General features: G+C 34.1%; 1 protein-coding gene and 1 pseudogene across 1 annotated transcript in view; one reads left to right on the forward strand and one right to left on the reverse strand.

The window, feature by feature from the left end:
- Positions 1-27,759, forward strand: part of STT3B (STT3 oligosaccharyltransferase complex catalytic subunit B) — a 107,926-nt gene that overhangs the window by 64,981 nt on the left and 15,186 nt on the right. The window contains exons 5-13 of the mRNA XM_028107048.2: positions 548-647; positions 15,188-15,286; positions 16,865-17,011; positions 17,926-17,974; positions 19,314-19,468; positions 21,457-21,668; positions 23,368-23,555; positions 24,144-24,315; positions 25,189-25,362. Of these exons, the coding sequence (XP_027962849.1) occupies positions 548-647; positions 15,188-15,286; positions 16,865-17,011; positions 17,926-17,974; positions 19,314-19,468; positions 21,457-21,668; positions 23,368-23,555; positions 24,144-24,315; positions 25,189-25,362 (1,296 nt within the window). The remainder of the gene's footprint in view (positions 1-547; positions 648-15,187; positions 15,287-16,864; positions 17,012-17,925; positions 17,975-19,313; positions 19,469-21,456; positions 21,669-23,367; positions 23,556-24,143; positions 24,316-25,188; positions 25,363-27,759) is intronic.
- Positions 22,496-22,592, reverse strand: LOC114212370 (U6 spliceosomal RNA; annotated as a pseudogene).

Here is a 27,759-nt window from a genome sequence, read left to right on the forward strand (position 1 = left end):
TTAAAATGGAATCTTGATTTGTAATCCATTAGTAGGCAATAATTTATACTCAAGGTAGCACTTTTGAGTATCTCAAAGCATATCCAGATTATCTGAGTGTTCCTTGTATTTCACTTGTTGGCTGATGCTAACATGTTCTTATTCGTAGTCAAGCTTCTTGCAATGTACTTATCAAAAATGGGGGAAGTAAAACCCTTTTTTTCTTTTAAAAATTTATGATCTATATCCCAACTATCCTTACCTTCATGAAAGACTTTTTACTACTGATTCACAAATTAGTGTTCCTAGAAGTGTTCTTAGTTTAATTTGACCATTTCTCCAGTGATCATAGAAAAGCATGTTGGATTTATGGGATTGTATTATTTTAATAATCAATAAAAATAAGTAAAAATAGCTTTTTTGTAGGTTATATAAATCAATTTTAAGCATATTTCACAATTGCTAAGACTCCTAGTGTTTGTCTGTTCATTGTATGTTTAGATTGTCATGACAAATAAAACTTACCAAACATCTTAAATTATTTAACTTTGCATTTCTTAACTCCTAGGTCTCTGCTTGGGGTGGCTATGTGTTTATTATCAACCTTATTCCACTGCATGTATTTGTGTTATTACTGATGCAGAGATACAGCAAGAGAGTCTATATAGGTAAGTGATTTGACTTTTGAAATTTCAGCTTGTAAGAGATGTTTCATATACATTCTTTTCATTGAACAGCTATTTTGTTTGGCCATATTACCCATAAGAAGGTAAAAATAATTTCGTATTTTTTTTTTGCTTTTTTTGTATTAATAAGGTGGGTCAGGCATTTTTACCCGAGTGCATTGTTACCAACTTTTCCTTGATGAGCTTTTCTTTTGTTTTTGTAGAAATTAGTCTACACATACTAGATTGAATATTTGTCAGCCTAGCCTTTTTTTTATTATTATTATTTCTTATTTGGGGGAGTGGACATTTTATCGTGAAAATCATTCATATATATGTATTGTTCAGATTTGGCTTAGTCACTATGAGATTGAACATCCTCAAAGTAAACAGTTTTATAAACTTTTGAAAGCCCTCTCTGTATAATATATGGCAATCTTGGTCCATTTGGGCTGCTAAAACAAAATACTACAGGCTAGGTGGCATATAAACAACAGAAATTTCTGGTGGCGCCTGGGTGGCTCAGTCATTAAGCGTCTGCCTTCGGCTCAAGTCATGGGATCAAGCCCCACATCGAGCTACCTGCTCCACGGAAGCCTGCTTTTCCCTCTCCCACTCCCCCTGCTTGTGTTCCCTCTCTCGCTGTGTGTCTCTCTGTTAAATAAACAAAATCTTTAAAAAAAAAAAAAAAAATTTCTCACAGTTCTGGAGGTTGCTGGAAAGTCCCAAGATTAAGGTACCAGAATTGTCACATTCTAGTGATGGCTCCTTTCCTGGTTCATAGCTCATCCCTTTTTGCTTTGTCCTTACATGATAGAAGGGATGAACTAGTTCTCTGGACCTCTTTTAAAAGGATACTATTCCCTGGAGCCCCACAGTACCTTATTACCTCCCAAAGGCTACCTCCTAATACCATCACCTTGGGCATTAGGTTTTAAACTTAAGAATTTGGGGGGTGGGGGGGATGACACACTCATTCAGACAATAGCATAGATAGACTGAACCTTTTTTCTATGAAATCTTTATTTTTCTCTCTAGGTTTTAAAACATGTCTTTTGAATAAGATGCTTAATGATAGATGTCTCAAATCTTAGAGCTCATTTTCTGTGACAGAACTTTTATGTGTTGAATTAATCAGAAGTTGTGGTCTGAACCCAGTGTCTTAGTAAAATAATACAATTCCATTATGGTAATGTTGTTGGTAAGCAGTAACACTTATATGTAAATATATATAAAGCTTATTAATTAAAGGAAAAAAAAACATAGTAGTTTGGCAGCTCCTCAAAAACTTAATCATAGAGTTCCCATATGACCCAGCAGTTCTATTCCCACGTATATACCCTAGAGAATTGAAAGTAATTATTCACACAAAAACTTGTACACTAATGTTCATAGTAGTATTCATTATTTCTAATAACCAAAAAGTGAAGACAGCCCAATGTCCATCAACTGGTGAATGGATAAATGAAGTATGGTATATTCATACAGTGGAATATTTAGCCACAAAAAGGAATGAAGTACTGATACATCATGAGCCTTGAAAACATTACGCTAAGTAAAATAAGCCAGATGCATAAGGCCATGTATTGTAGGATTCTTTTTGTATGAAATGTTCAGAATAGACAAATCCTTACAGACAGAAAGTGGGGGACGCCTGGTGGCTCATTCAGTTAAACGTCTGCCTTTAGCTCAGGTCATGATCCCAGGGTCCTGGGATCAAGTCCCACATCAGGCTTCTTGCTCAGTGGGGAGCCTGCTTCTCCCTCTGCCTGATGCTCCCCCCTCCTTGTGCTCTCTCTCTGACAAATAAATAAAAATATTTTTAAAAAGAGAGAGACAGAAAGTAGGGTTAGTGGTTACCAGGGGCTTGGGAAGTGGAAGAGTGACTGCTATTGGGTATGGGGTTTCTTTTGGGATGAGGAAATGTTCTGGAATTAGATAGTGGTGATAGATACACAACTTTGTGACTATAATAAAAAAAACCACTCAATGGTACATTTAAAAGGGTGAATTTTATAGTATATGAATCATATCAATTAAATTCATATATAGTCATTTTTATCATACTTTATTACAGTCACTACTGAAATTATTAATATATATTGAGTGCTTATTTTACACCACAAACTGTCCTCAGTTTTTTACATGTATTTAACTCTAATTTTTATAACTACCCTGTGTGTAGTATATACCGTTACTGTCATTTTACAGATGAAGAAACAAGAAAGGATGTAATTTGCTCAAGATCATATGGGTGAAGCTTGAACTTATGGCTGCATAACCCATAATGCTAAAAATTACTATAACTGTGTGCCTACCATATAAATAAATACCTTACTGTTGAAATACATCAACCTGTGATATATTTCTACTCTGAACACACTGTAAACAGTCTTTGGGATCCAGAAAGGAGAATGATAGATTCAACTATAAGTTTCAACAGGATTTTTTTTTTTAAGTTAAATGGTAATGGGGGGAACTGTGAGGTTGTTTAAAAACTTTTGGGTCTTGAAAAAAAATTTTTTCCCCAGAGATTTATGTATTTATTTTAGGGGGTGGCAGAGGGAGAGAGAGAATCTCAGGCTGACCCTCGGTCGAGCACAGAGCTCAATCCAATGACCCCAAGATCACGACCTGCACCAAAATCAAGAGTAATATGCCCAACCAGCTGAGCCATGCAGGTGCCCCAGGTCTTGAAAATTTAATGGTCAGGGGAATAGAGTGGGGAGCAGATTAAGGGATAGACTTGTTAAATGTCCTTGAATCAGGGAGAGGAGGAAGAGCCAAAGTAGTCAGAAGTAGCCAGATAAATACATTGTTAAAGAGGTCAAATGAAAGAATTTTCTACATAAAAGTTTAAAACATGAGCATTGTCCAATTCCCTTGAGTATTAGCACTGAGATCTAGTAGGGTGAGAATTAAGAAAAGACCTTGTATTTGATGAATAGGATTTCTCTGGTAACTTTACAAAAGTACTCAATACTGCTTTAGTTGGTTCTTGAAAATATTTCTCCTTTTCAGGGGGAGGAAAAATAAAATAGTTTGGGCATATTATATATATGTGTGAAGTTAGATTAGTGAATGCCTCAGGTAATTTCATAGTATTCAAACTCTACACCACCTTCCTTGTTCCTTAATCGTTTATTCCATTCATATAACTAAGAGTATTTTAGGTGATTTTTATGCTCTTTCATAGTTTACTTCTAAATAGATGGAAAGTGATGGTATAGAACAGTCAGTTCTCTTTCTTTATCCTAAATGTATCAGGATTTAAGTTCAGTTTAACCTAATGGTCCTGAAAAATATGAAAGCATTATAAAGTATATATACAGGTTGTCCTCTGATTTTACCACATAACATCCTTTGTAGTTGTCTCTCCTTATGAGTAGAAGCATTTAGATAAAGAAATAATGATTGATAAATGGCAAACTCATAACCATACGTTTGATTGGGTTCTCAGTATCAAATTAAATGAAGTAAAAATGAATCATTTGAAATAATTATGAAAAATGCTTTTCCCTTTCAGTAAATTTTTTGCATGAGTATTTAGAATCTGTTGGTAAGCCAGGGAAAACTCAAGTTTGTTCATATGTGGAAAGGGGGGCACATGGAAGATAATGTGGTTGTATAGGGTAGGTGTGGCACAGGAGTGGGGGGATTTGGGGGGCTAAGGGATGAGAAAAGCCCCTACTACTTGAAATTTGGGTGGGGTGGAATTGTTGTATAAAGTTAAATTATTTTGTGAAGTTATATTTTGGACTTGGTGTATGTCACTATATTGGGATGTGAATTATACAAAATTATGTTACAAATAGGATTCTGATGTTTTAACAAGAAAAAAGAACACCCGTATCTTATTTTGCATTTATAGAAAGACTGGTTTGCAGGTATCACATAACACTAATGGGATGTAAAATTATTTAACCTTTATAAAGTTTATCACACTTTTTATCATAAATTATTAAAGATATGAAGACATAGGGGTGTTCACTATGATGTAAGTTATAATTGTGAAAAGAGTTTAAATGCCCAGATTTAAATTTTATTTTCTCCATTGGACATTTAAGTTACACTTAAATTGTAGTGTTGCCATATCATATGAAATATTATGGCATCATTAAAGATGGTATTTGATGATATAGGAAAATGTTAATAAAAAGGAAGACAGTAAGGATTACTACTGATTCTTTTTCTTCATATTTTTCTCTGCTTTCCAGATTTTCTACAATGAGCATGTACTGAATTCACAATAAATGAGACTTGCTTTTTTATTTACAGGAATGTGAATTTTATCTCTGATGGTTTTTAAGGGTCTCATTAATTAGAATAATAATTTAAGGAGAAGGAAGAAATTAGTTTCTAGTATTGATAAATGATTTTTAAATGTCACTGAGGAATTTGTGTATTGTCTGTTTAGTAAGCTCATTTGAGTAAGGAGAGTAACAGAATCACTTTTTTTTTTTTAACAGAATCACTTTTTGTATCTAAACTGTATTCTTATGGTAATACTTACTGGTGGAACAATCATATAAAGAGTTAAGTATTATAGACATACCATATACTTTAGTTCTGTACAAATTATTCTAGGATTGTAGAGTTTGTGAGTGAAGAAAGAGAATCCCGCTATTAATATTAAGTGAATTAAAACTAGAAAAGCACCTGGCTGGCTCATTGCATGGAGCATGTAACTCTTGATCTCAGGGTCATGAGTTCAAGCTCCACATTAGGCATAGAGCTTACTTAAAAAAAATTTTTCAATTAAAAAGTAAAACCAAAAAATAAAAATTTTAGGCATCATATTTATACTTGGCGTATATAAACAAAATATATCTAATGCTAAACAGCAGAAAAACTTAAAAGAAAAATTGCATGTAAAAATTCTAGGATACAAAAGCTGGGAGCACTAAAATTTAGTTTATCTAATTTTACCTTTTTTTGGAGGAAATTTAAGCAAATCGGTTCACTAGAGAATTAGATACTTAATAGATAATATGTTTTGTGCTAGCCGTCAGGATGCACAGATGATCAAAAGATGGTCTTTTTCTAGGGAGCTTATATTATACAATGTAATTTCATTATTACAATGTAATTATAGCATATTAACAAAATGGAAATGGGAAGGAGTCTGTGAAAATCAGTTTTGACTTTTGAGTTTCAGGAAAGTCTTGTTAGGCTTTCCAACTGACTATGTCCTGAAAGTTTTAGAGAAAAATCTTGATCTTGAGAGGAGAAAATAGTATAGAAACAGACTTACAGAGGGTTTGTGATGATATAACCATAAATGAGAGGTGCCATAATGGGGTAAGAATATGAACTGCAGAGCCAAATTAACAGGATTCAATTCCTGGTCTAGTCACTTACTATTGGTGCAACTTCGGGCAGATTACTTACTTTCTTTATGCCTTAATGTCTTCATGAATCAAATGGAGATAATTCACACCTTGCAGAATTTTAAGGTTAAATGAAAAGTGTTATTTAAGTGTTTGCCTCTTGCTGTTGATGTTAAAATTATAAAGGAATAACTAGACAGGAAGAAAGAGTTCCAGAGGCCGAGAGGTGATTATAAAGACTGAGGATGTCTAAAGATTGTTCCTTTTTTTTTTTTTTTATGAAAATAAACTTTCACTACAACTATTTTTGATTATGAGAAAAATAGAGGAATAACACTGGTCTGTTACATAAAGTACCAAATAGCAACTAAAACACTAATAATAGAGTGGTGTGCTTATTTTTATTTATAATTTTAAAATTTAAGATAATGTGTATAATTGAGAAAGTCAAATATTACTACAAGGCTTATAAGCAAAATCAACAGGTCTTTTTTTCCATTTCCTGAATTGGCTCACTCCCTAAATTCTTATGTGAGACAGTCACTTTCAGTTCCTTCATTGGTTTCTTTTGGTTTTTACCACTAATAAGCTTCTAAAGGGTTCCTGTGATCAGTTCCAACGTGTGGAGGTGGTTTTCCCACACCACCAGACAGTTCTCTGACACCAGCAGAGTGTCCTACCACTCAACTCCATTCTGATACCATCTATCCTTAGGTAGCATCAGATGCCATAGGCTAAGGGTTCAGTCCCACAAGACTGGCCTCTGCTTTATATGCCAGTCACAAGTCCAGGTTTTGTTACCTGTGCTTCTGACCATATGGCTGTGAATCAGAGGTTCCCATGATCCCCTCCTTGGTTTGACTAATTGCTAGAGTAATTATAAGATTACAGGTATATTATAAAAGGATGAAATTCAGGAACAGCCAGATAGAAGAGATGCATTGGGCCAGGTATGGGGAAAGAGCATGGAACTTCCATGCTCTCGCTTCCATGCTCTTGCCAGGCACTCCACTTTCCCCAAATTCCACTTATTCAACCTGAAGCTCTTGAAACCCTGTCCTTGTGAGCTTTTATGGAGGTTCATTACATAGTCATGATTGATTAAACCATTGGCCATTGGTGATTGAATTCAGTCTTAAACCTCTCACCCATCCCTGGAGGTCAGGGGGGTGGGATTGATATTCCAACCCACTAATCATGTGGTTCCCTTTGGCAGCCAGTCTTTATCCTTATGTGAGATGCAAAAGTCACCTCAGAAACATAATAAAAGACACCTTAATCATTCTCATCACTTAGGAAATTCCAACGGTTTTAGGAGCTCTGTGCCAGGAACAGTGGATGAAGACCAAATATATATTTCTTCTTATAAAACATAGTAGCACAACTTGAAACTCCTATTTCTTGATTTTTATTTTCCAATATCTACCCTTTTAAGATTTAGCTACCATCATTAATTTCTACTTAGACACAAACACACTTTTCTATCCCTGCTCCTAAATGCATTCTTGTTAAAAATAAAATCTGATAGGGCGCCTGGGTGGTTCAGATGGTTAAGCGTCTGCCTTCGGCTCAGGTCATGATCCCAGGGTCCTGGGATCGAGTCCCACATCGGGTTCCCTGCTCGGCGGGGAGCCTGTTTCTCCCTCTGCCTCTCTCTCTCTCTCTCTGTCTCTCATGAATAAATAAATAAAATCTTTAAAAAAAAATAATAAAATCTGATATCTGCTTAAATAGGGAAGACTACCAATTTTATTTTTTGAAATACATAGAATTCTTTGTTTTGGTAATGTCCCTTGAAAAACACTATGACAGGCTTTAATTTTGTTGGCTTAAGATCAGAAACAGCTCCCATTTGTTCACATGAAATTTAACAGGTAAAGTATTTATGACACTGACTCTTTATTATCTGTACTAATACTTATCTTTATTAACATATCCCATTCTAAGGCCTTAGGGGTATTATGAATCAAAGACTATAGGGCAGTAGCATACTGAGGTAGATGCATGGTAATTGATGGAATAGAAGAGAAGTGTCATTCCTGGTCTTGCACATAACTTCTTTTGTCTTACAGGGTAATTTTCCCAAGAAATTAGAGTTACCTGCATTTTACAGTTAAATAAATGAAAACTCAGAGAAGAAAAAAATCACACCTAGACATAGAATAATTTTTTCTAAAATTACATCTCTAAATCAGCTGAGAATTCAAAAAACAACATAAGAATTATGTTTCTTATACAGAAATAATTTTTTTAATTGCCAGTAACAGTTTATGGCTAGAAATGCTAAATATCAAAGTGGTGTCTTTCCCTTTTGTGCTGATATACAGTTATAGGTAATAGAACATCTTTAAAACCTACTTTAAATAATAACTTTTTTTATAAAATAATTGCTAAAAGGGATTCTGTATGTAAATAAACTAAAATCATGTTGGTAGTTTTGATCTGAGATATTGAAAGTAATAAAGTATAAAAGTTTTATATTTGTGGCAGATAAATTTTTACCACAATGAAAGATTACATTTATAGCCTATAAATAGATTTTTATAAGGATTGAATACCTCCATATAACACTGAAGCATGATTTTCCCATGCTACCTAGAATGTTCAATTTGTCAGTGATCTTTTATCTTGAGTTAATTGGTTTGCCTTTCTTCTTTATTGTACCTTCAAGGGAACATGAGCCAAGAGCAGACAGACAAACAGGGACTACCATAATTGCCTAAATTTGGCAATTTGTCCCCCCCCCTAAATTTTTGTACGAAGTGTTCATTTTAAAGTTCTATTGCAGTATTAGTTCAATAAAGTGAGTTTTCCAGATGACTGTCCTGTAGTAGGCATTGAAACTAATTATTGGAGGAAAGGGATGGGGAAATTTTTCTTAGACTAGATTATAATACCTAAGGATTCCTTTTACAACTTTTTCAGTGGGTACTTTAAAGGTTATTTGGGGGGAAATTTTATATCTAGGTGTGCACTTGAAGATCTGTTGCTTCTGATATTTGTATTATTAATATTATTTAGTTTGCAAAGGATTAGTCTTCTACTGTCTTCTTATTTTAAGACCCAGGATATATAGAACAAGAGTCTTACCTATGATTTAGCAGTAATCATTAGCTTAATCAAAAAGGTTTCTTCAGTGAATAGAAACAATGAATGTTCATGTTCTACAAACTAAACAGAAGCAGTGAATCATTTTATACTCATCTAGAAGAATAGATCTGAGATTTCCTTTAAGGATCTGTTCTTACTGAGAATCTTGTTTCATAGTCTGGAAGACTTGCTTTTGTGTAGTATAAATTAACAGATTCTTGGTGGTATTATATAAATGAATTTAGAAACCTAGTTAGCAATAGTAGTTGACATTAAGAGATACATTAAGAAGAACCTAAACAAATTTAGTTTTTTAGTGATAACGTGATTTGTGACTCTGCATGGTTTAAATTCTTCATTTTGTTTGTTTTACTTAGTTTATGAGTGAATTAAGGTTGGTGATATTTGTCTCTTACTGCTTCTTTGCATATTAAGTTTAGTAACTAATTTTAGCTCTAAAGGAATTAATCATTTATGTGGGAATATTATCTAATACTTCTAAATTATGTAAAAATTATATATATTTCATGAGTTCTTCATATGGTCTTTGAACACACTTTATTTTTTAATGTACTTTGGTAACTCATTAACCATTGCCAGAAATTAAATGATTACTGCTTTCACATGATAGAATAAAACTCAAACCCAGATGTTTATTTTCTGCTGTACTATCCTTGATGTTATTTAAGGTATCAGTATGAAATATACATGCTATTTTTAAAAGTTAAGTGTCTCTCTATCAAGTGTTTTGAACAAGTCATTGCTACTTTTTACAAATCGAGCTTATAAAATATCTGTTTCAAAGATTCATTCTTGGGGCGCCTGAGTGGCTCAGTCGGTTAAGTGTCTGCCTTCCGTTCGGGTCATGATCCCAGAGTCCTGGGGTCAAGCCCTGAGTTGGGCTCCCTGCTCAGGGGGAGCCTGCTTCTCCCTCTTCCTCTCCCTCTCTGCCTCCAAGCTCGTGCTCTCGCTCGCTCTCACTATCACAAATAAATAAATAAAATCTTGAAAAAAAAACCCACAAAGATTCATTCTCTCCATAATGATGGGCAGTGTTTTTGGAAAAGAAAAATTACTTTCCTTATTATATATGTTTGTTAATCATTAAGAAGAAGAATTCATATTTTTATGTGGGTTTTTTTTAAGCTTTAATTCTTAGCATATAAGTTTCTTGCCATTCTTCATCCTGCTTATTTACCCAGGATTCGCAGTAACCCAAGTAGTAGAGTATCTTTATGAAAAGGCTTCAGCAGTCTTACAGTCTTTTAATCATATTTGTTAATAATAAAACAAAATTGGTTGGATTTTCAAATATTTCCTCACGGTGTTTCTTTTGGTTAATACTGTTTTGGTTGAGAGAGAAGAAGAATGGCAAAGGAATGTTTTGTTAGCCCTTTACATTAAATATCAACCAGGAGATGAAGGAACTCAGAAATGCTACAGTGATGTAATGGTGGATCCTAGTTTTGTTTTGTTTTTATTATGTTAATCACCATACATTACATCATTAGTTTTTGATGTAGTGTTCCATGATTCACTGTTTGCGTATAACACCCAGTGCTCCATTCAGTACGCGCCCTCTTTAATAACCATCACCAGGCCAACCCATCCCCCCACCCCCCTCCCTTCTAGAACCCTCAGTTTCTCAGTCCATAGTCTCTCATGGTTCGTCTCCCCCTCCAATTTCCCCCCCTTCATTTTTCCCTTCCTGCTATCTTTTTTTTTTTTTTAACATAGAATGTATTATTTGTTTCAGAGGTACAGGTCTGTGATTCAACAATCTTAGACAATTCACAGCGCTCACCATAGCACATACCCTCCCCGATGTCTGTCACTCAGCCACCCCATCCCTCCCACCCCCCACCATTCCAGCAATGGTGGATCCTAGTTAATGGAAATATATTATTCACAAAACCTTTTCCAACTTAAAGTAAAAGGAAATACAACAGTATCTTATAAGTATAAAGAGTACCATCAACATAAGTCTTTGCTTTGTCAGGGAGAGGGTTCTTAAAGGTTATTTTGGGGAACAACAGGAGCTTCTTGAAAACTTAAAATTTTAATGGAGCTTGAATCAGAAGTTTCAGTACCTTTTATTTTATAGAACAACTCATTTGTATGCCTTAAGTCAAGGACGGTAGTTCTCTGTTTCATTTTGGCCTTGGCCCTACCTCATACATACTCTTGCATAAAAAATAAATTAAGGTATTTTAACAGTGAAAGATGTTTAGGCTCTGTTTAGAAGATTAGTATTTGACCCAAGTCAAAGAGATTTCCTTTGACTGGAAATAATCAAACAGAATAGTATACCTTATAAATATCTAATGGCAGTTTTCTTCTGGAATTCTTCAAATACATTGAGAATATCATGTGCAGTAGTGAATGCCAGTAACTGTGCTTCCACAGGATGGCAGTGTGGTAACATTTTCATGGTGTAATAAATGATTTACAACATCTTTGGCGTTGTGCATTTTCTTAGAGTTCACTACTTTGATGGAAATCTTTGTTCTTCTAGTTTAAAGGGTAAAAAAAAGTAGGTTAACATGGATGGATAGAAAGTCGTGATAGATGTGGAGAGTAAGTAATTTGGTCAAGTTTCCTTGGAGAGTTCATAGGAAGAATTAGTGGGGAATGATGGCTATCTGTGGGTTTGTGTTGTTGAGGTCTTCTGAGAACATAAGAGAATGGTAGAGATGGTTTCCACTGCCTCTTCAGTGTTGATGTCAAGAAGAGATCTCTCCCTCCTTGAGTTTTTGTAGAGCCAGGCTTTTTCACTGATGTGACATGTACTTGCTTCATTGTGTTGTAGTTATGTACATCTCTGATTTTCCCAATTAGATGTCTAACTCTGAGAGGATGGAATTGATCTTAATAGCTTTTTTGTATTCTTAGAATGCCTTGACCATAATGACATAAAGTTTATATTTGAATGAATTACTTAGGTAATTTTTAAACACACTGTTAGATGCTTTTGTACAAAGCCTGGAAGGAAATGTTTTCACTTTATAGTGAAGATTTTGTTTATTTTTAAGAATTGAGAGTCACTTCACTATTTCTTTCCACCCAGGTATATCTAATTCTTATTTTCTGTGTTTTAAAAAACATAGCTTTGTAAATGGAATTTAAATTGAGGTACAGAAATGCATATTTAATTTTACACAGAGTCAAGGAGAAGGACAATATTAAGCAAGATGAGTCTGTGATATTTTATATTACCTGGCAAGTAGTCCTGACTTTTTTTAATAGAAATACTTGTCTGTGTGGTAAAAAGTGCTGTGAGGAGGAACATATATCCCCCTATGTAAACATCACAGGATCAGTGATCCAAAAAATATAAAATTAGGGAAAACATGAATCCAGTTCTCTTAGAAGAAAATGGTGACTTTGGATTATTACATATATCATTTGCCAGCTTTGTATCATTGGTGCATATCTAATATGGATAAGGGCATTCAAAGGTAAAATACTGTTGAACTTACCTCTTTCTATTAATTCATTTTTTTTATATTAACCTATGTTTACAAAGTAATACAAATTAAAGTCCCACCTGGTCTTTTATGTTTTCTGAGATTGAGGTTCTTTTTCTTGAACAACTCTCCATCATTCTTATTAAATAACTTGAATTCTAGTGCATCTTTTTCTATATGAAGAGTTTTTTCTTTAGCAATGACAGTGTCTGTGGAGTTGCATAAAACCACCGAATTGAGAATATTGTGAGGTTTATTCTTCTTTTTGAATAAGTCTGGAAATGAACAGATCCCTGAGAGGAAACTTCGATAGTTCCCAAGCAAGTGATTGCTTAAGTTTTTACATTGCCAAGCATATAATAGTCCAGTTTGAAAAGAGAGAATATGAATATGTTTATGTGTGCTCACCATACATTTTAGTGATTATTTCTGGAAAATGTGACTTAAAGAAGTAAATGGGCTAGAGACTTTCTACTTTCTATTTCTTTCTAAAACACAAAACATACTGCCTTTGCAATTAGAACAAACTAGTAACTCATAGGAACAAATGAAGATTTGTGTTCACCTTGCACTAGGATGGGGGGAATGGGGAGCAGCTGCTTAATGAGTGTGAGGTTTTCTTTTGGGGTGATGAAAACATTTTGGGATTAGAGAGCAGTGGTATTTGCATAACATTGTGAATGTACTAAATACCTCTAAAATGTTCACTTTTAAATGATTATACATAAATATCTCAAGTTTTTTTAAAAAGGCTTTATTTTTTATTCATCATGTGCCATTTATCATATTTAATACAAATTCTGTGACAGTATTATAACATTCAGTGTTCATTAGTGTTTATAAGAAGAAATCTAGCCTAAGAGGTGATGATGCTGTTTGGACATAAGTAGACTTAACCAAAAATACATAAATGACATAAGGTTTTCCCAGGCCTGGCCCTTTTAGTGTGCCTTTGTGTGTTCAGTATTTGTCTAGGGTTTGATTTCTCAGCAGTAGGTGTCTAGTAAGGCCTGTTGGTCATAGACTCTTAGGTTATTATTGTAAGAGTGGGGGTCAGTCTACAAATCTTTTTGTCCAAACCCCTCATTCTGTAGTGAGAAAACTGAAATTTTTTAAGTAGGTGTTCAAGATCAAGATCACTTGTTTCCATTTTTTTCTGATTTCTGCCTCTTGACTCTTTGCCAGTGCATCTACACAACACTGATAGAAACACGCTGATACTAGAAATCCCATTAACCAAACTGATTGACAGTTTAAGTCACATAATAAATTCTGATTTACTTAACTTTTATGCATTTGTGTTCAAGTACCTCACTGAGAATACTTCCATTCCATAATTAATATTCCTGGAATGTTTTTGTAGTCTCCTCTAGACAACCAGTTCTCCATTATCTTGAGCATATTGGAAACCTTATTCACATTCACTGGTCCTTCCTATTAAATTTACTTGAGTTTCTTACTCTTTTCCTAACACTGTAGTCATCTCTAAGTCAACTTAACATTTGAACCATTAGCCCATGGTTTACCTTCCATAGATGGGTTTCTTTTGAAAGCAAATAAACATTCTTTCTCAGCTGAGTTGGGGGAAAGAGAAGTGTATGCTGAATGCTGTGCTACATACAGTGTAGAATATGGATAGATATACTATAACAGTTCTCTTCCTAAATACACCACGGCCTTTTTTCCTAATAGAATAGTTTATTTGCCAACAACTATGGATTGTGTTTCATAAAATAATGTGAATAAGCTATTATAAACAGAATAATTTTCATGTTAACTTATTTGAGATGGGTTTTATCTTCATTTCTAAATAACTTCCAATTATAATGATTCCCAATTCTAACTTTCTCTGTGATGAACTTAAATCTCTCTGTGTCAAATAAATAAATAAAATCTTTAAAAAGAGAGAAAATAGTGATCTGTGAACCCCTAAATGCAAAACAAGTTATTACACAAATTCTAATCCCTCCCCCATGTCCCTACATTTATGTTGATATAAGCCAAGAATATTATAGTTTACTCAATGCCAAGAGCAAATAGTTTTCCTTTATTAGACCCTTGTAAATTCAGAAACTAGTCTGTTTTATGGCTTGACTTTTGTATACTTAGTCTTTTTCTTTTATGACAGAAAACTTGGTGGACAGACATGGTGGGGGTTGTTTCTTACTGAGAGGTACTCTGCAAAGTGTCAGACTATAAAAATGATGTGGAATACTTGAGAGTTTTTGAGACGATAGCAGCTATTTATATATGATGAGGATCGGTATTCTTTAGGTCATGCTTCAGAGTAATGCCAATAGGAATAGTTTTTAATTATTTATATATTACATAGTTTCTGGGGCATGTCAATTATTATTGATAGATTGAAAACTTGATTCCATTTTAGGAAAAGGAAAGCAGCACCAGTCTTCTAAACTGTTCTAAGTGATATTTTGCAAAATAAAGTACTTTAAAGATTGGTAGAAAGAATTTTCATGATTTATAATATGCAATTAACCAGCAAATATATATCAAATAGAGCAGTCATTTCAAGATTCTATTCTTAAAATTAAGTTAGTTAAAACTTTGTTAAAAATGTGAGCTATTGTATACATTTATGTTTGAAGTACTTAATGGTAGTAGTAAATTATCCTTGTTTCCTATTTTGTCTTTATAGCATATAGCACTTTCTACATTGTGGGTTTAATATTATCCATGCAGATACCCTTTGTGGGATTCCAGCCAATCAGGACAAGTGAACACATGGCAGCTGCTGGTATGAAAAAATACGTATTTTCCTTTTTCTAAAGAATATATGAATGTATTACCAGCCAGTCTTCAAGGGAATTAAGTTTTTTTTTTCATTTTCTTTTGTTTTTAATTTTCATCATATAATTCTAAAACATTGCCACTATAAAATATGAAGTCATAGAGTTTTATTGAGACTTTCTGATACTGTGTTCCCAAATGTGCCTATTTTACCAGCACTGTTGTTTTGAAAAGGGAAAATACTCCTTTTTGCACACTCCATGTTCTTTGCAAACACTAAATAACATATGCTTGGTTTAAACAAATATTAAACAGTGTATCTACACTGAATGTACTGCATTTCAGCAAATTTAGATGGAACATTTTATTTTTATGTCCCTTACATCTCCCTAAAATATTTTATCTACTAACTGAAATTAATGACTTTTATATTGATTATGAAGTAATATAATTGCTTTCTATATGAGCAGACTACTTTGCCATTATTAATCTAGGTCACAATTAACAAGGTAATGGGAGACCTTTGAATAAAACTTTAACAGAGATTCTTAACACAAGGTCCATGACACCCACAGACTTCCTGTGGGTATTTTATTTTCAACATTTTATAAATTATCAGTATATTTAACTCTGATATGATATTCCATAGCTTTTATCAGATTCTAAGTTAGAATCTTGAACTCCCCCCTCAAAAAAGTTAAGAACCCACACCTTACTGTTACATAGCACTTTATGAATACTTTTACTTACATTTCTAATTTGATATTATAAAATTACCGGGTAATTTTATATGCAAGAAATGTATGTCCAGTTTTGAGTATATAATCCTTTATAGCAGTGTGTGTAAAGATACAGTCACCTGACTTTTTCTGTTTATATGGGTTATTATATTTCCTAAAATCTAAATCTATGATTATACTTACTTTTAATCATTCTAAAATGGTTACAATTCTAAAATTCTGAAAAATAAATTTTTTAAAAGAAAAATCAATATGCCATATGGGTTTAGGATTCTCTCATGTCTTTTATTTTTACACCTAGTGCTTTTGTATTATGTTTTGTATATTTTAACAATTAAATACTTTTTGCTGTTCCTGCTCTAATTTTATTTTAGCACTCACCCTTATATTTAGTAATTTAGAATCTTATATAAGCGTGTAACTAAGGTCACATCCTATCACTCAATCATAAAGAGTAACTATCAGGATTCTCCTGATCCAAGTCATTTGTATCCTTCAGTAAATCTAAAGATTCTTTTTGTGTTGACAATTCTATTTTTTTTTTACCCCTAGGAAAACCTGTCACTAAAATATGGGACAAGGGAGGAATTTAATGGATAAATAGACTCTAGTTATGGAAATGAGATTTTTCGTATCTGGTCTATATATGGGGATTCTGATCATTTTTAAAAATGTCAGACAATTTTTTAAGTGTTTTTAACAAAGGAAATGTTGGTTAGATGAAATGACTAGTCTTTGATATGTATAATACAGGGTATTTCCAAGAAGCTCTTTAAATTAACCTTTTTAAGTATCTTTGGAAAAGTGCTTTGTTGATTATTTATATCACCCTTTTCTTTAATTAGGTGTCTTTGCATTGCTGCAAGCTTATGCTTTCTTGCAGTATCTGAGAGACCGATTAACAAAACAAGAGTTCCAGACCCTTTTCTTTTTGGGTGTATCACTAGCTGCAGGTGCTGTGTTCCTTAGTGTCATCTATTTGACTTATACAGGTAGGTGTCATCACCTGTAGACTGTGAATCTTGTCCTTAGATTATTGAAAAAGGTAATTATTTTACAAATTTTGTACATTTTCTATTTATCCTGGTAGGTTAAATACTGTGGTTGTAGTCTTTACGAACAATATGAAAATAATAGTCAAAGGTTCTAAAATGTGAATAGCACTACAAATTGTGATTTTTTTTTTTAATCTGTATCTTAACTTTAATGCTTCAGTCCCAGATAAATACACTTTCAAGCATCCTTCTCTTGCTAGATAAATAGCCCCAAAGTACATAAAATTCAGAGTTTCCAGTGTTACCTACTGTCAGCTTCCCCTTACTCTGTGCATACACTCGTTCTCTTTCCAACTTTTAAACAGCCAAATCAGTTTCCATCTGCGTCTAGATTCCAAGTAACTTTCTAATCCTGAACTTCAATAGTCCCTAGAAACAAATCAGATTCTCTCTAAAGGTATTCCATCTGTCAAATTAATGTACTTGCCTAGCTCAAAATCAAGAAGGATTAATTGACAAGAGTGAACGCAAGAATGTTTAAAATCATCTTTGCACTTTATCTAAATTTGGATTAGATAATTTAGACATCTTCCCCCCTTTTAAATTATCAAATGCTATCTTAATGTCTTAGCTTTATTTTACTAGTCAACTAGAAGTTTAAAGGAGAATGGGAAAACTTTCTATAATTTTATCTATCAACTTGTATTTCTCTGGAAATGTGATCTCCATGGATATTTGTTTTTATATAATTACTAACCTTATTTTATCTGACTGCCAGCTATATGAAATATGTTGTCACCTACAAAAGAAAACTGAAATTCTTTTAGTATTAATTTACATTAGTCCATAACAGTCAGTTAACATAAACAATAAAAAGGCAGATTGACTTCCTCTACATTTTTCCTTCCAAGGTTACATTGCACCATGGAGTGGCAGGTTTTACTCATTGTGGGACACTGGGTAAGTGCAGATAAGTTATTTGCCCTAATATTATTTTAAAGTACCTTTTTCCTCTGTTGCTATATTTCAGTATCTCTGTCAGTACTTGGACAACATTTCTGACGTACCTAGCATATGCTAGTTTAATAAATTTTGAATCATCCCTTGGAATTTATTTAAAAGTCCTGTTTAGAATGCACCTTTAGTATGATATATGTAAGTCATACATTTCTGTTCTCCGTGGTCAACTCCTTATTTTAGCTCTGTTTGTCAAAACATTGCAGGTAACATTTGTGCCCTTTTAATAATTGAATTTTGCTTTTAACCATTCAGTTTCCATCTTAAGTAATACTTAATTTTTAATTCTTAAGGTGCTATGTTATAAACCCATATGCTGTAGTGATGAAAAAATTTAACTTTTTCCTTAATAACACATTAAGTTGATATTTTTAATCAAATACACTAGAGAATATTTTTGCATTTTTAAAGAGTGCTATTATAAAATGAAAAAAATTTTGGTTTTAAATTAGCCAACCAGTTTAGTAAAACTTTTTGTCTCTAAAATGTTTTCCTAAGAATAAGAATATAATCTGTTGATGATAGTTTATCTCTCTTCTTTATTACTTCCTATGTGGCCCAGTAAACCTACCAATAAACAACTTACTGATTGGGCCTGTTGACACAACACCAAAAGGGCTCATGCCCAGGTCTAAATTAAAGGCGTAAGCAAATTATGTATAAATGACAAGCTAACATTTAGACACCTATTTCAAGAGATCAGCCTGTGGATCACCAAAAAGTTTGAGGGAGAACCCTGGTTGTAGACAGTTATTCTGATGAGGTTAAATTACTAGGTCAAATTTTTATAAGTCATTCTTATTTAATTGACTATTTTGGAATCTCAGGGCGTTTCAGGAGCAATTTGTCTTCAGTTTCCCTCAACTGCCTTTGTGCCATCTTGTTAAGAAAGGTATTGTGGCAATACGGTATTTTACAGGACAAGGTATTTCTGCTAGTAATAAGTCTAAAAGATGTGAAACTTGTTGATAACAAACATAGGAGATGCTAAGCAAAACTGCAGAAAATTCGTATTTGAACAAAGATTTTTGTATTAAAAGTCAGAGCCAACACTTTTATAACTGGCTTTAGATAAGTCTTCCAATTTTAGGAGTGGCATGTTGGTTTTTAGTTTACCAGTGTGGACGAGATTTATTTCCATTTGTAGGTTACATTGGAATATACTTTCAAGCAAGAAGGGATGGGGGATAGGAACCATATTTATAGTCAAAGGAAATTTCTTCATCTAAAAGAAACTCCTGTTTTATTTAATTTTAAACAATATTAACTTTTTAAATGCCAGGTATGCAAAAATACACATTCCAATTATTGCATCAGTGTCTGAACATCAACCTACGACTTGGGTATCTTTCTTCTTTGATCTACATATTCTTGTGTGTACCTTCCCAGCAGGCCTATGGTTCTGCATTAAAAATATCAACGATGAAAGAGTATTTGGTAAGAGATTTTTAATAAATACTTCAATTTGAAACAATTATTTATTTTCTTTATTGAGGTTATCACTTTAAAGTTTTATTTTTCTTTGCTTGAGTCTATGCATATTCAAGATAAATATCCTCTCTCATTTTGCATAAGTGTTTAGTGAAGAAAAATTCAATTTGCATTATATATACTCATATTAAAATGTTTTAAATTAATTTAGAACAGTTACATAAAATTTTCATTCAATTGAGTATGTTTTCTGAGAGATTAATATTACTATAGTCTGTGGCTGAGAATTGGAAATTATAACTTTGTTGACAATATAGTCTTTATTTTCTGAATTAGATCTGGTTAAGTAGGAAGAAGTTCACAGCCTCATCCATTGTCCAAATTTCAGTGTAAAGTCATTTTGTAATGGAGTAAGAATCACCTTTAAGTTAACATCCTCTTCACTGATAGATTTGTGTTTATTTCCAACTAACAAGGTGGTATTTTCAAACTATTTTAAAGCCAAGTGTTTAAGATTTGACATTCAAGATATAAGTAGACAAAATAAGCAGATACTAAAGACCTTTACATGATTAAGTCATCACAAGAAGTATGTGTTAAAACCTGAAACTTTAGAAAATATTTGTAACATGCACACTTGAACTTGTGCAAGTATGATGTATGAGCCATGAGTGACACTCAAGTTACTATTCTAGAGTAAAGTCGGGAGAGAAAAATAGCACCTGCATGAGTTATAACGGAGGATAACATTCATTTTTGTCCTGTTTATATAGATCAGTGACTTTAGATAAGGTCTTGTTAATATTCTGTCATTCAGAAGAATAATAGAATTCTCTTAAACATTTTGCCCACCTCATTAGTCAGCAGTCCCAAACCCAGGTATATACCCAAGAGAAACAAGTGTGTATGTCCAACAAAGGACATGTTTAAGAATGTACATAGCAAATTTATCCATAATATAGCCCCTAATTAGAAACCTTCCAAAGGTTATCAGCAGTAGAACAAATAAATTCTGATGTATTTGTACAATGTAATATAACACAGCATTTAATAAAAGAATAGCATGGGTAAATAAAAGAAGCCAGTACAAAAGAGAACATTTTTATATAATTTCATTTTAAGAAGTTCAAGAATAAAGAAAACCGAAATAATGCTTTAGAAGTTCAAATAATGGTGATCACCTTTTTTGATAGGGAGGAGGGAGGGCAGCTATTAACTGGGAAGAAGCATGAGCATTCCTTCTGAGGGAGATATACAAATGTTCTATATTTTGATATGGGTAGTAATTGCATAGGTATGCACATATGTAAAAATTCATTGAGCTGTACACTTAAGAATATAATAAATCTGTGGTCAGAAAAAAATTTAGTTTCAAATGAGATAAGAGCTCTGATGACCACTGACTTTCTAAAGTCATAGAGCCTTTAGCCAGAATTGGTGGAGCCTTGCCCTTGGTTAGCACATTATCTAGAAGGCTTTGACTGTTAAAAATTACTTTCAAAAAAAATTTTTTAAGTCTCTTGGCAGTAACTTTACAAGTTCCTCCTTTGGTTAATAAATTATATTCTTTTCATCCCATTCCTACTTTAAAGCAGGCTTTATGCCAGATATTTGCATTGGCTTTTCATAAACTATTTGATTCTGTAAACTTACTGTGCCTAATAATACAATTCAACAAGTATGTTTTTGTCTATTAGCTATGGATTTTCTAATGTGTGATGCTGCTGACAAGTACTAAATTGTCATCTTTCCCATAACAATTAAATTTGAATCATGATACATTAACCTAAAACTGTTGAAATGTAGTGTTCAGTCAACTTGCCTTATAATTTCTGAATATGACTGTTAAATCAGTTGGTCTTTTAAAAACAATTAGCTCTTTATGGATGTGTGTGTGTCTCTTTTTAGCTTTGGTTTATAATGTAGTATTAAATACTGAGTTCAGTTTTCTGTGGACATTTTCTGAAGTGTTATAAGCGAACTTGTCTTTGCAGTTGCTCTGTATGCAATCAGTGCTGTCTATTTTGCTGGAGTGATGGTGCGGCTGATGTTGACTCTGACTCCGGTCGTCTGTATGCTGTCTGCAATTGCCTTCTCGAATGTTTTTGAGCACTATTTGGGGGATGACATGAAAAGGGAAAACCCACCTGTGGAAGACAGCAGTGATGAGGATGATAAAAGAAACCCAGGAAATTTGTATGATAAGGTGGGAATCTAAGGCCTTTTTATGTGCTTTATTTTTCTACCATGGTAACAACTATACATATTAAGAAAAATGATTAAACAAGGAGTTAGACAACCTGTGACATTTCTAGTTGGTCTCTACTATTTGCCTGAACATTTGGGTCCTGTTTGGTCTTTTGGTCTTTTAGCTTAGAATAAGAAAATACAGTGTAATCAGAGAAGGAATTCTCTTTTTTTGTTGGTCAGGTTTTATCTGAAATCCCTCCACTTTTGAGAGTAAAAACCTCGTGCTCTACTTAATTACACAAAATTTAGCACACTATAAACCCTTCTGAAACGATGTGTACAAGCATAAATCCTTTAGGTCCATATTTTAAACTTTTTAAATATTTGGTTGATTGAAAAGTAAAGTAAAGGGAATAAAGTGCCTTTAAAAAAAAAAAAAAGCCTCTTGAGCACCTGGGTGACTCGGTTAGTGTCTGACTCTTGATTTTGGCTTGGGTCATGAGATTGAGCCCTCCATCAGGCTGCATGCTAGGCATGAAGCCTGCTTAAGATTCTCTCTCCCTCTAGCCCCCACCTCACCCCACCCCAGCTTGCATGAGTGTGTACACATACTCTCTGTCTTGCTCTCTTAAAAAAAAAAAAAAAAAAAAAAGCCTCTAGTTTGTTAATAACAGGTGGCTGTCCAGTATAATGTAATTTACTTTTAGCCTCTCACATAACATAGCAGGATTATATTTGGTGCAGGTGTAGAAAAGACTTGTAAGAGCACTTGTCTTGGGTGACTTTTTTTTTTATCCCATGTTACTTATTTTCATGAGTGGGGCAAAAAAGAACCTTTTATGAAAAAATATGGAATGTTTCTGAATTTGCGTGTCATCCTTGTGCAGGGGCCATGTTAAACTTCACTATTTGAATATTCACTAGGTTTTTAAATACCAGTAAGCAATGAAACTTCCCATTATAAGTATTAACTTTGAAGTTCTTCCTTTCTTTTCTATAGGTCCAATAGAATTCATGCAGATTTGTGTTAATAAAGCACATTGTTGCTTCTGTGGTTGTTATGTTTTGTGGTTTTTTAAAACTAGCCTTGCAATTTAGAACCTATGACTCAGTTTTTGGTGGGATTTTGTTGTTTTCAAAAATGTAATCTTAACAAGATTGTAATCTTAACAAGATTATAATCTTAACAATCTTAACAAACTAACAAGCCTGTTATTTTGAGGCTTTGGTAATTAGAAGATTATGATAATGCAGGTTTTCCCTATACTAAAGTCCTACAAGTCTGAATTATAGGTCGACATTGCCATTTTCAGGATGATAAATTCAGATTTTATAAGAAAAGGTTGCCAGAATGAGGCCAAGTATTTAGAGATTACCAAAGTTATCTCCTTTGTCTTTGTTTTGTTTTCTCCCTTTGTATTTAAGTTAAAACATAAGGGCACCTGGGTTCAAAAGCTTCATACTAGAAGTATTTTGCTTTGTGATCAGCTCCTGAATTGGGTATAGTCCCAAAAGTCCTTCTCATTCACATTTGACTTTAAAATCTACCTTAATAATTTTTAGAAAACATATCACCCATGCAAGAATACCTGATGGTTATACATTTTCCTCCTCAAAGAATTAAATTGATTTAACATTCTCCCAACATTTTCCCTGAATGTCTTAATGACACCAGTGAAATAATTAATTTGTCTAACCAGTTTTTCTATTTTCAGGCAGGTAAAGTGAGGAAACATGTAACTGAACAGGAAAAAACTGAAGAAGGATTAGGTCCTAATATAAAAAGTATTGTCACCATGTTGATGCTGATGCTACTGATGATGTTTGCAGTCCACTGTACCTGGGTCACAAGCAATGCCTACTCCAGTCCAAGTGTGGTCCTGGCCTCTTACAATCATGATGGGTAAGAAAGTAACTTGGCGGGGCACCTGGGTGGCTCAGTCGGTTAAGTGTCTGCCTTCAGCTCGGGTCATGATCCTGGGGTCCTGGGATGGAGCCTAGCATCGCGTTGGGCTCCCTGCTCAGCAAGCAGGGAGTTTGCTTCTCCCTCTCCCTTTGCCGCTCCCGCTGCTTGTGCTCTCTCACTCTCTTCTCTCTCTCAAATAAATAAAGTAAAATAAAAAGAAAGCAACTTGGCTATAAAAGGATTTTTTTACCTACCCTTTTTTTCTGTCTCGAAAGATAGAATTCAAAGATAGAACGATGTTTGTGAGGCTCTGCATTTGAATCCACCATGTTTTTCTTTTACCTCCCTACGGACACTTCCACCCCAGAACTACTAAACCAGAATCTGCTTTTTTTCAAGATGGCCAGGTGATTTGTGTGCATATTACAGTTTAAAAAGCACTGGTCTAGGTCTTCATGGATTTCCCCCCCCCGTTGTTGAGGCTTTTAAAGTGTGAAACTACCTAATGGCTTAGCCCCTCAAGATTTTAAGTGACCCTCTTCACATTTAAGATCTTATTTAAAAGAACATTATGATTCTTTTCAGCACCAGGAATATCTTAGATGATTTTAGAGAAGCTTACTTTTGGCTAAGGCAAAATACAGATGAACATGCCCGAGTGATGTCTTGGTGGGATTATGGCTATCAGATAGCTGGAATGGCTAACAGAACTACTTTGGTGGATAATAACACCTGGAATAACAGCCACATAGCACTGGTAAGAATTTGATAAGCAAAAGATTAAAAATTACAAATCTTTATTTACTACTTAGCAATCAGGCTTCACTTTGTGTTTGAGTAGGGAAAATGTGGGTAAAAGTATTCTTTACTTGCTGAATTCTCAAAAATAATATTTCACACATTTATTCAATAAAGTGAATTCAAGGTATGCTAATATACTTTGTTTTTAAGAATGGTATCTACTTATTTAAATATTCAGAATTGTAGGCTGATTTCTGGTATATCACATGATAAACTTAGCTCACTGGAGAATTAGGCAAAATCCGAAACTTTTAAGTATTGTTTAACTTTTACTTTCCATTTTTAAAATAAAATTATTTGCAAGTATATAAAGCCAAATGTATTGCATTTTTATGAGCGTGTAAATGACGTTCACTCTATTAAATAAGTAATTTGCATAAATTAAGGTAATCGCCACTCTGTTCTTTAAAGATTTTAAATAGATAATGGATGTTAAGCAAATGAGTTCTATTTGTATTAGCATTGTAGCTAATCATCTGGTAGACAGAAGAAGAAAATATTTGCATGAGCTAGATTGCTGGTCATCCCTGGCCTTGAGGTTATGAGAAATTGTATTTTTTTATATTAAAATATTAATTTCATGAAGCTTAATTATTAAGCACAATATTAGAACATGTATTCAGATGTTGACATTCCTGCTATAATTGGTTATAGTAAGTGAGGTGCTTATAGATCTTGGTAAATTTGTTGAATTCATAGGAAATCATCTCTTTAGAAAGAATTGCATGTAAAACAAACTCTTGAGGTGCATTCTGTCCAATGTACATTCATTTTTATTTTTAGTGTACTGTGGGACTAAGTACACACATTGTCATTTTTTATTCTATAGGTGGGAAAAGCTATGTCTTCAAATGAATCAGCAGCCTATAAAATCATGAGGAGTCTGGATGTAGATTATGTTTTGGTTATTTTTGGAGGAGTTATTGGCTATTCTGGTGATGACATCAACAAGTTTCTCTGGATGGTTAGGATAGCTGAAGGGGAACATCCAAAAGACATTCGGGTAAGAAACTACATGTGTGAGAGACAGCTGTCAGTGTCCAAGTAATTTTCTTATCTTGCTAATTATATTGTATTTGTCTTTATCATCTTATCCCCTAAATTAGTCCCTTACTCTGACTTTACTATTTATTGAAATAGTAAAGCATTGAGCATTTTTCCAGGTTTAAAACTTTTGAAATTCATTGATACGACTGTTCTTCCCTATGAAACTGTCCCCTCTCAAGACTCTTGCTTTTTACTCCTTTATAGCCTCTCAGTTCTGCCCTTTCTTTCCATTTACATTGCTTCCACTGTGATACCAACCCTAATGATTATAAACCTGAAATGGGACAGTAACCTTGAGATTGCTCTCTTTGCCTTAATCTTGTTTCCTGTTCCTATCTAACATGACATTGATCATATCATTGTCCAACTTAAAAGCCTCAGTAGATTAAGGGTCATGAAATCAGAGAGATAGGAGTTAGGACTAAAACCCTGCCACTGTCAGCTTGGTGCTATGGGCAGCTTATTTTTGGCCAGGCAGCATTACATGCTTGAATACTAGGTCGCGTTCTTGGCTCTGGTGTTATGATGGTGACTAAGGTAGCATAAGATTGTCACTAATGGGGAGGTCAGGAATAATTAATTTGTAGTGCTATTGTGAAAATTTGTAGGGATGTAGATGAAGCTCAGCCTAGGGGTTGATATGAAATAATCTCTGTAATGAAACAATGGTATAAAATCCAAACTCCTTCACTTGGAATGTAAACCCCTTAATACTTTCCTTTCCTTTGCTGGTATCTTGTCCCTCTATCAACTTTTTTCCATCCGTCAATCTACTCTAGCCTGTGAAATTTGCCTTGTGGTTTCTTTCTTTGACTTATGTGATACCTGGGTTTATATACTCTCCTCTTTCTTGGAATACTTTCCCTACACAGGTTTTCCACTCTCCAGAAGCCCTTCTCTGGTGCATCTGTGTGTTTATCATCAAATCACATGCAGCCTGTTTTGTTAATAGATTCTAAGATATCTCTCCCTCTCAGTTGTGAGTTCATAGAGGATGGGCACCCAGCATTGTGGTTACATGATGAAGGGACAAAAGAGGAGAGTAAGATTCACCACTGATCCAGAATAAAAGAAACTTTTGGGAAAATGTATGTATGTGTGTCATGTGACAGGGATGAAGTAGAGCTCCCAACTTCTGTTCAAATGTAAATGCTGTGATGTTTTCCCTTAACCATGATTTTAAAACACTACTTCATTGTATTAATTTAATTTTTCCAGTATGTGATTTTCATTTATTTGCTTTAGCAGTGTTAAAATTGTGACATATGATGGGCGCCTGGGTGGCTCAGTTGGTTAAGCGACTGCCTTCGGCTCAGGTCGATCCTGGAGTCCCGGGATCGAGTCCCACATCGGGCTCCCTGCTCGGCAGGGAGTCTGCCTCTCCCTCTGACCCTCTTCCCTCTCATGCTCTCTATCGCTCTCATTCTCTCTCTCTCAAATAAATAAATAAATCTTTAAAAAAAAAAAAAAATTGTGACATATGATAGATCCAGTTACCATGTTTTCAAACTGGGTATTTTTGAACTTTGAGAATAGATAATACATTCACATGGTTCAAAAAATAAAATATAGGGGCGCCTGGGTGGGTCAGTCAATTAAGTGTCCCTGTCTCAAAGTCCTGGGGTCAAGCCCCTCATCTGGCTCTCTGCTCAGTAGGGAGTTGGGGAGTCTGCTTCTCCCTCTCCCCCTACCCCCAACTCGTGCTCTGTCTCTCTCTCTCTCTCTCTCTCGTAAATAAATAAAATGTTAATTTTTTTTAAGATTTTATTTATTTATTTGAGGGAGAGAGCACGACTGGCAGGAGGAGTAGAGGAAGAGGGAAAAAGCAGGCTCCCTGCTGAGCAAGGAGCCTGACAATGTGGGGCTCAATCCCAGGACCCTGGGACCATGACCTGAACCACCCAGGCACCCCATAAAATCTTTAAAAATAAATAAATAAAATATAAAGAGATATACAATAAAAATGTATCCCCTCCCCCAAGAAAAGAAAAAAAATGCCCATGTTTTATTTTCTTATGATTCTTATTCAAGCAGGTAACTAGTAGCAAAGTATACGCTTTGTTTTTGCTTTCTTACTTCGCAATATATCTTGGAGATCTTTCCATATTAGACTATGTGGAGAGCCTTCTTCATTCCTTTATTGCACATCTGCACCTAAAGGAATGGCATTATCCTCACCCACCACCATTCAAGGAGCCATCCTGAGGTCCCCTTCTCTGTCAGATTGCCTCTCCAAGTGGTTGCTCGGTTGTGTGTGTGCACCATGATTTATTTAACCTTTCCCTCTTGATGGATACTTAGGTTATTTCCAGGTTTTTAGTCTTATAAACAGTGGTGTAATAAATAACTTTCT

Source organism: Eumetopias jubatus, unplaced genomic scaffold (genome assembly GCF_037043125.1).
Source record: "Eumetopias jubatus isolate StellerSeaLion01/CBP00866 unplaced genomic scaffold, mEumJub1_p1.0 scaffold_1, whole genome shotgun sequence".
Classification (NCBI taxonomy): Eukaryota; Metazoa; Chordata; class Mammalia; order Carnivora; family Otariidae; genus Eumetopias; species Eumetopias jubatus.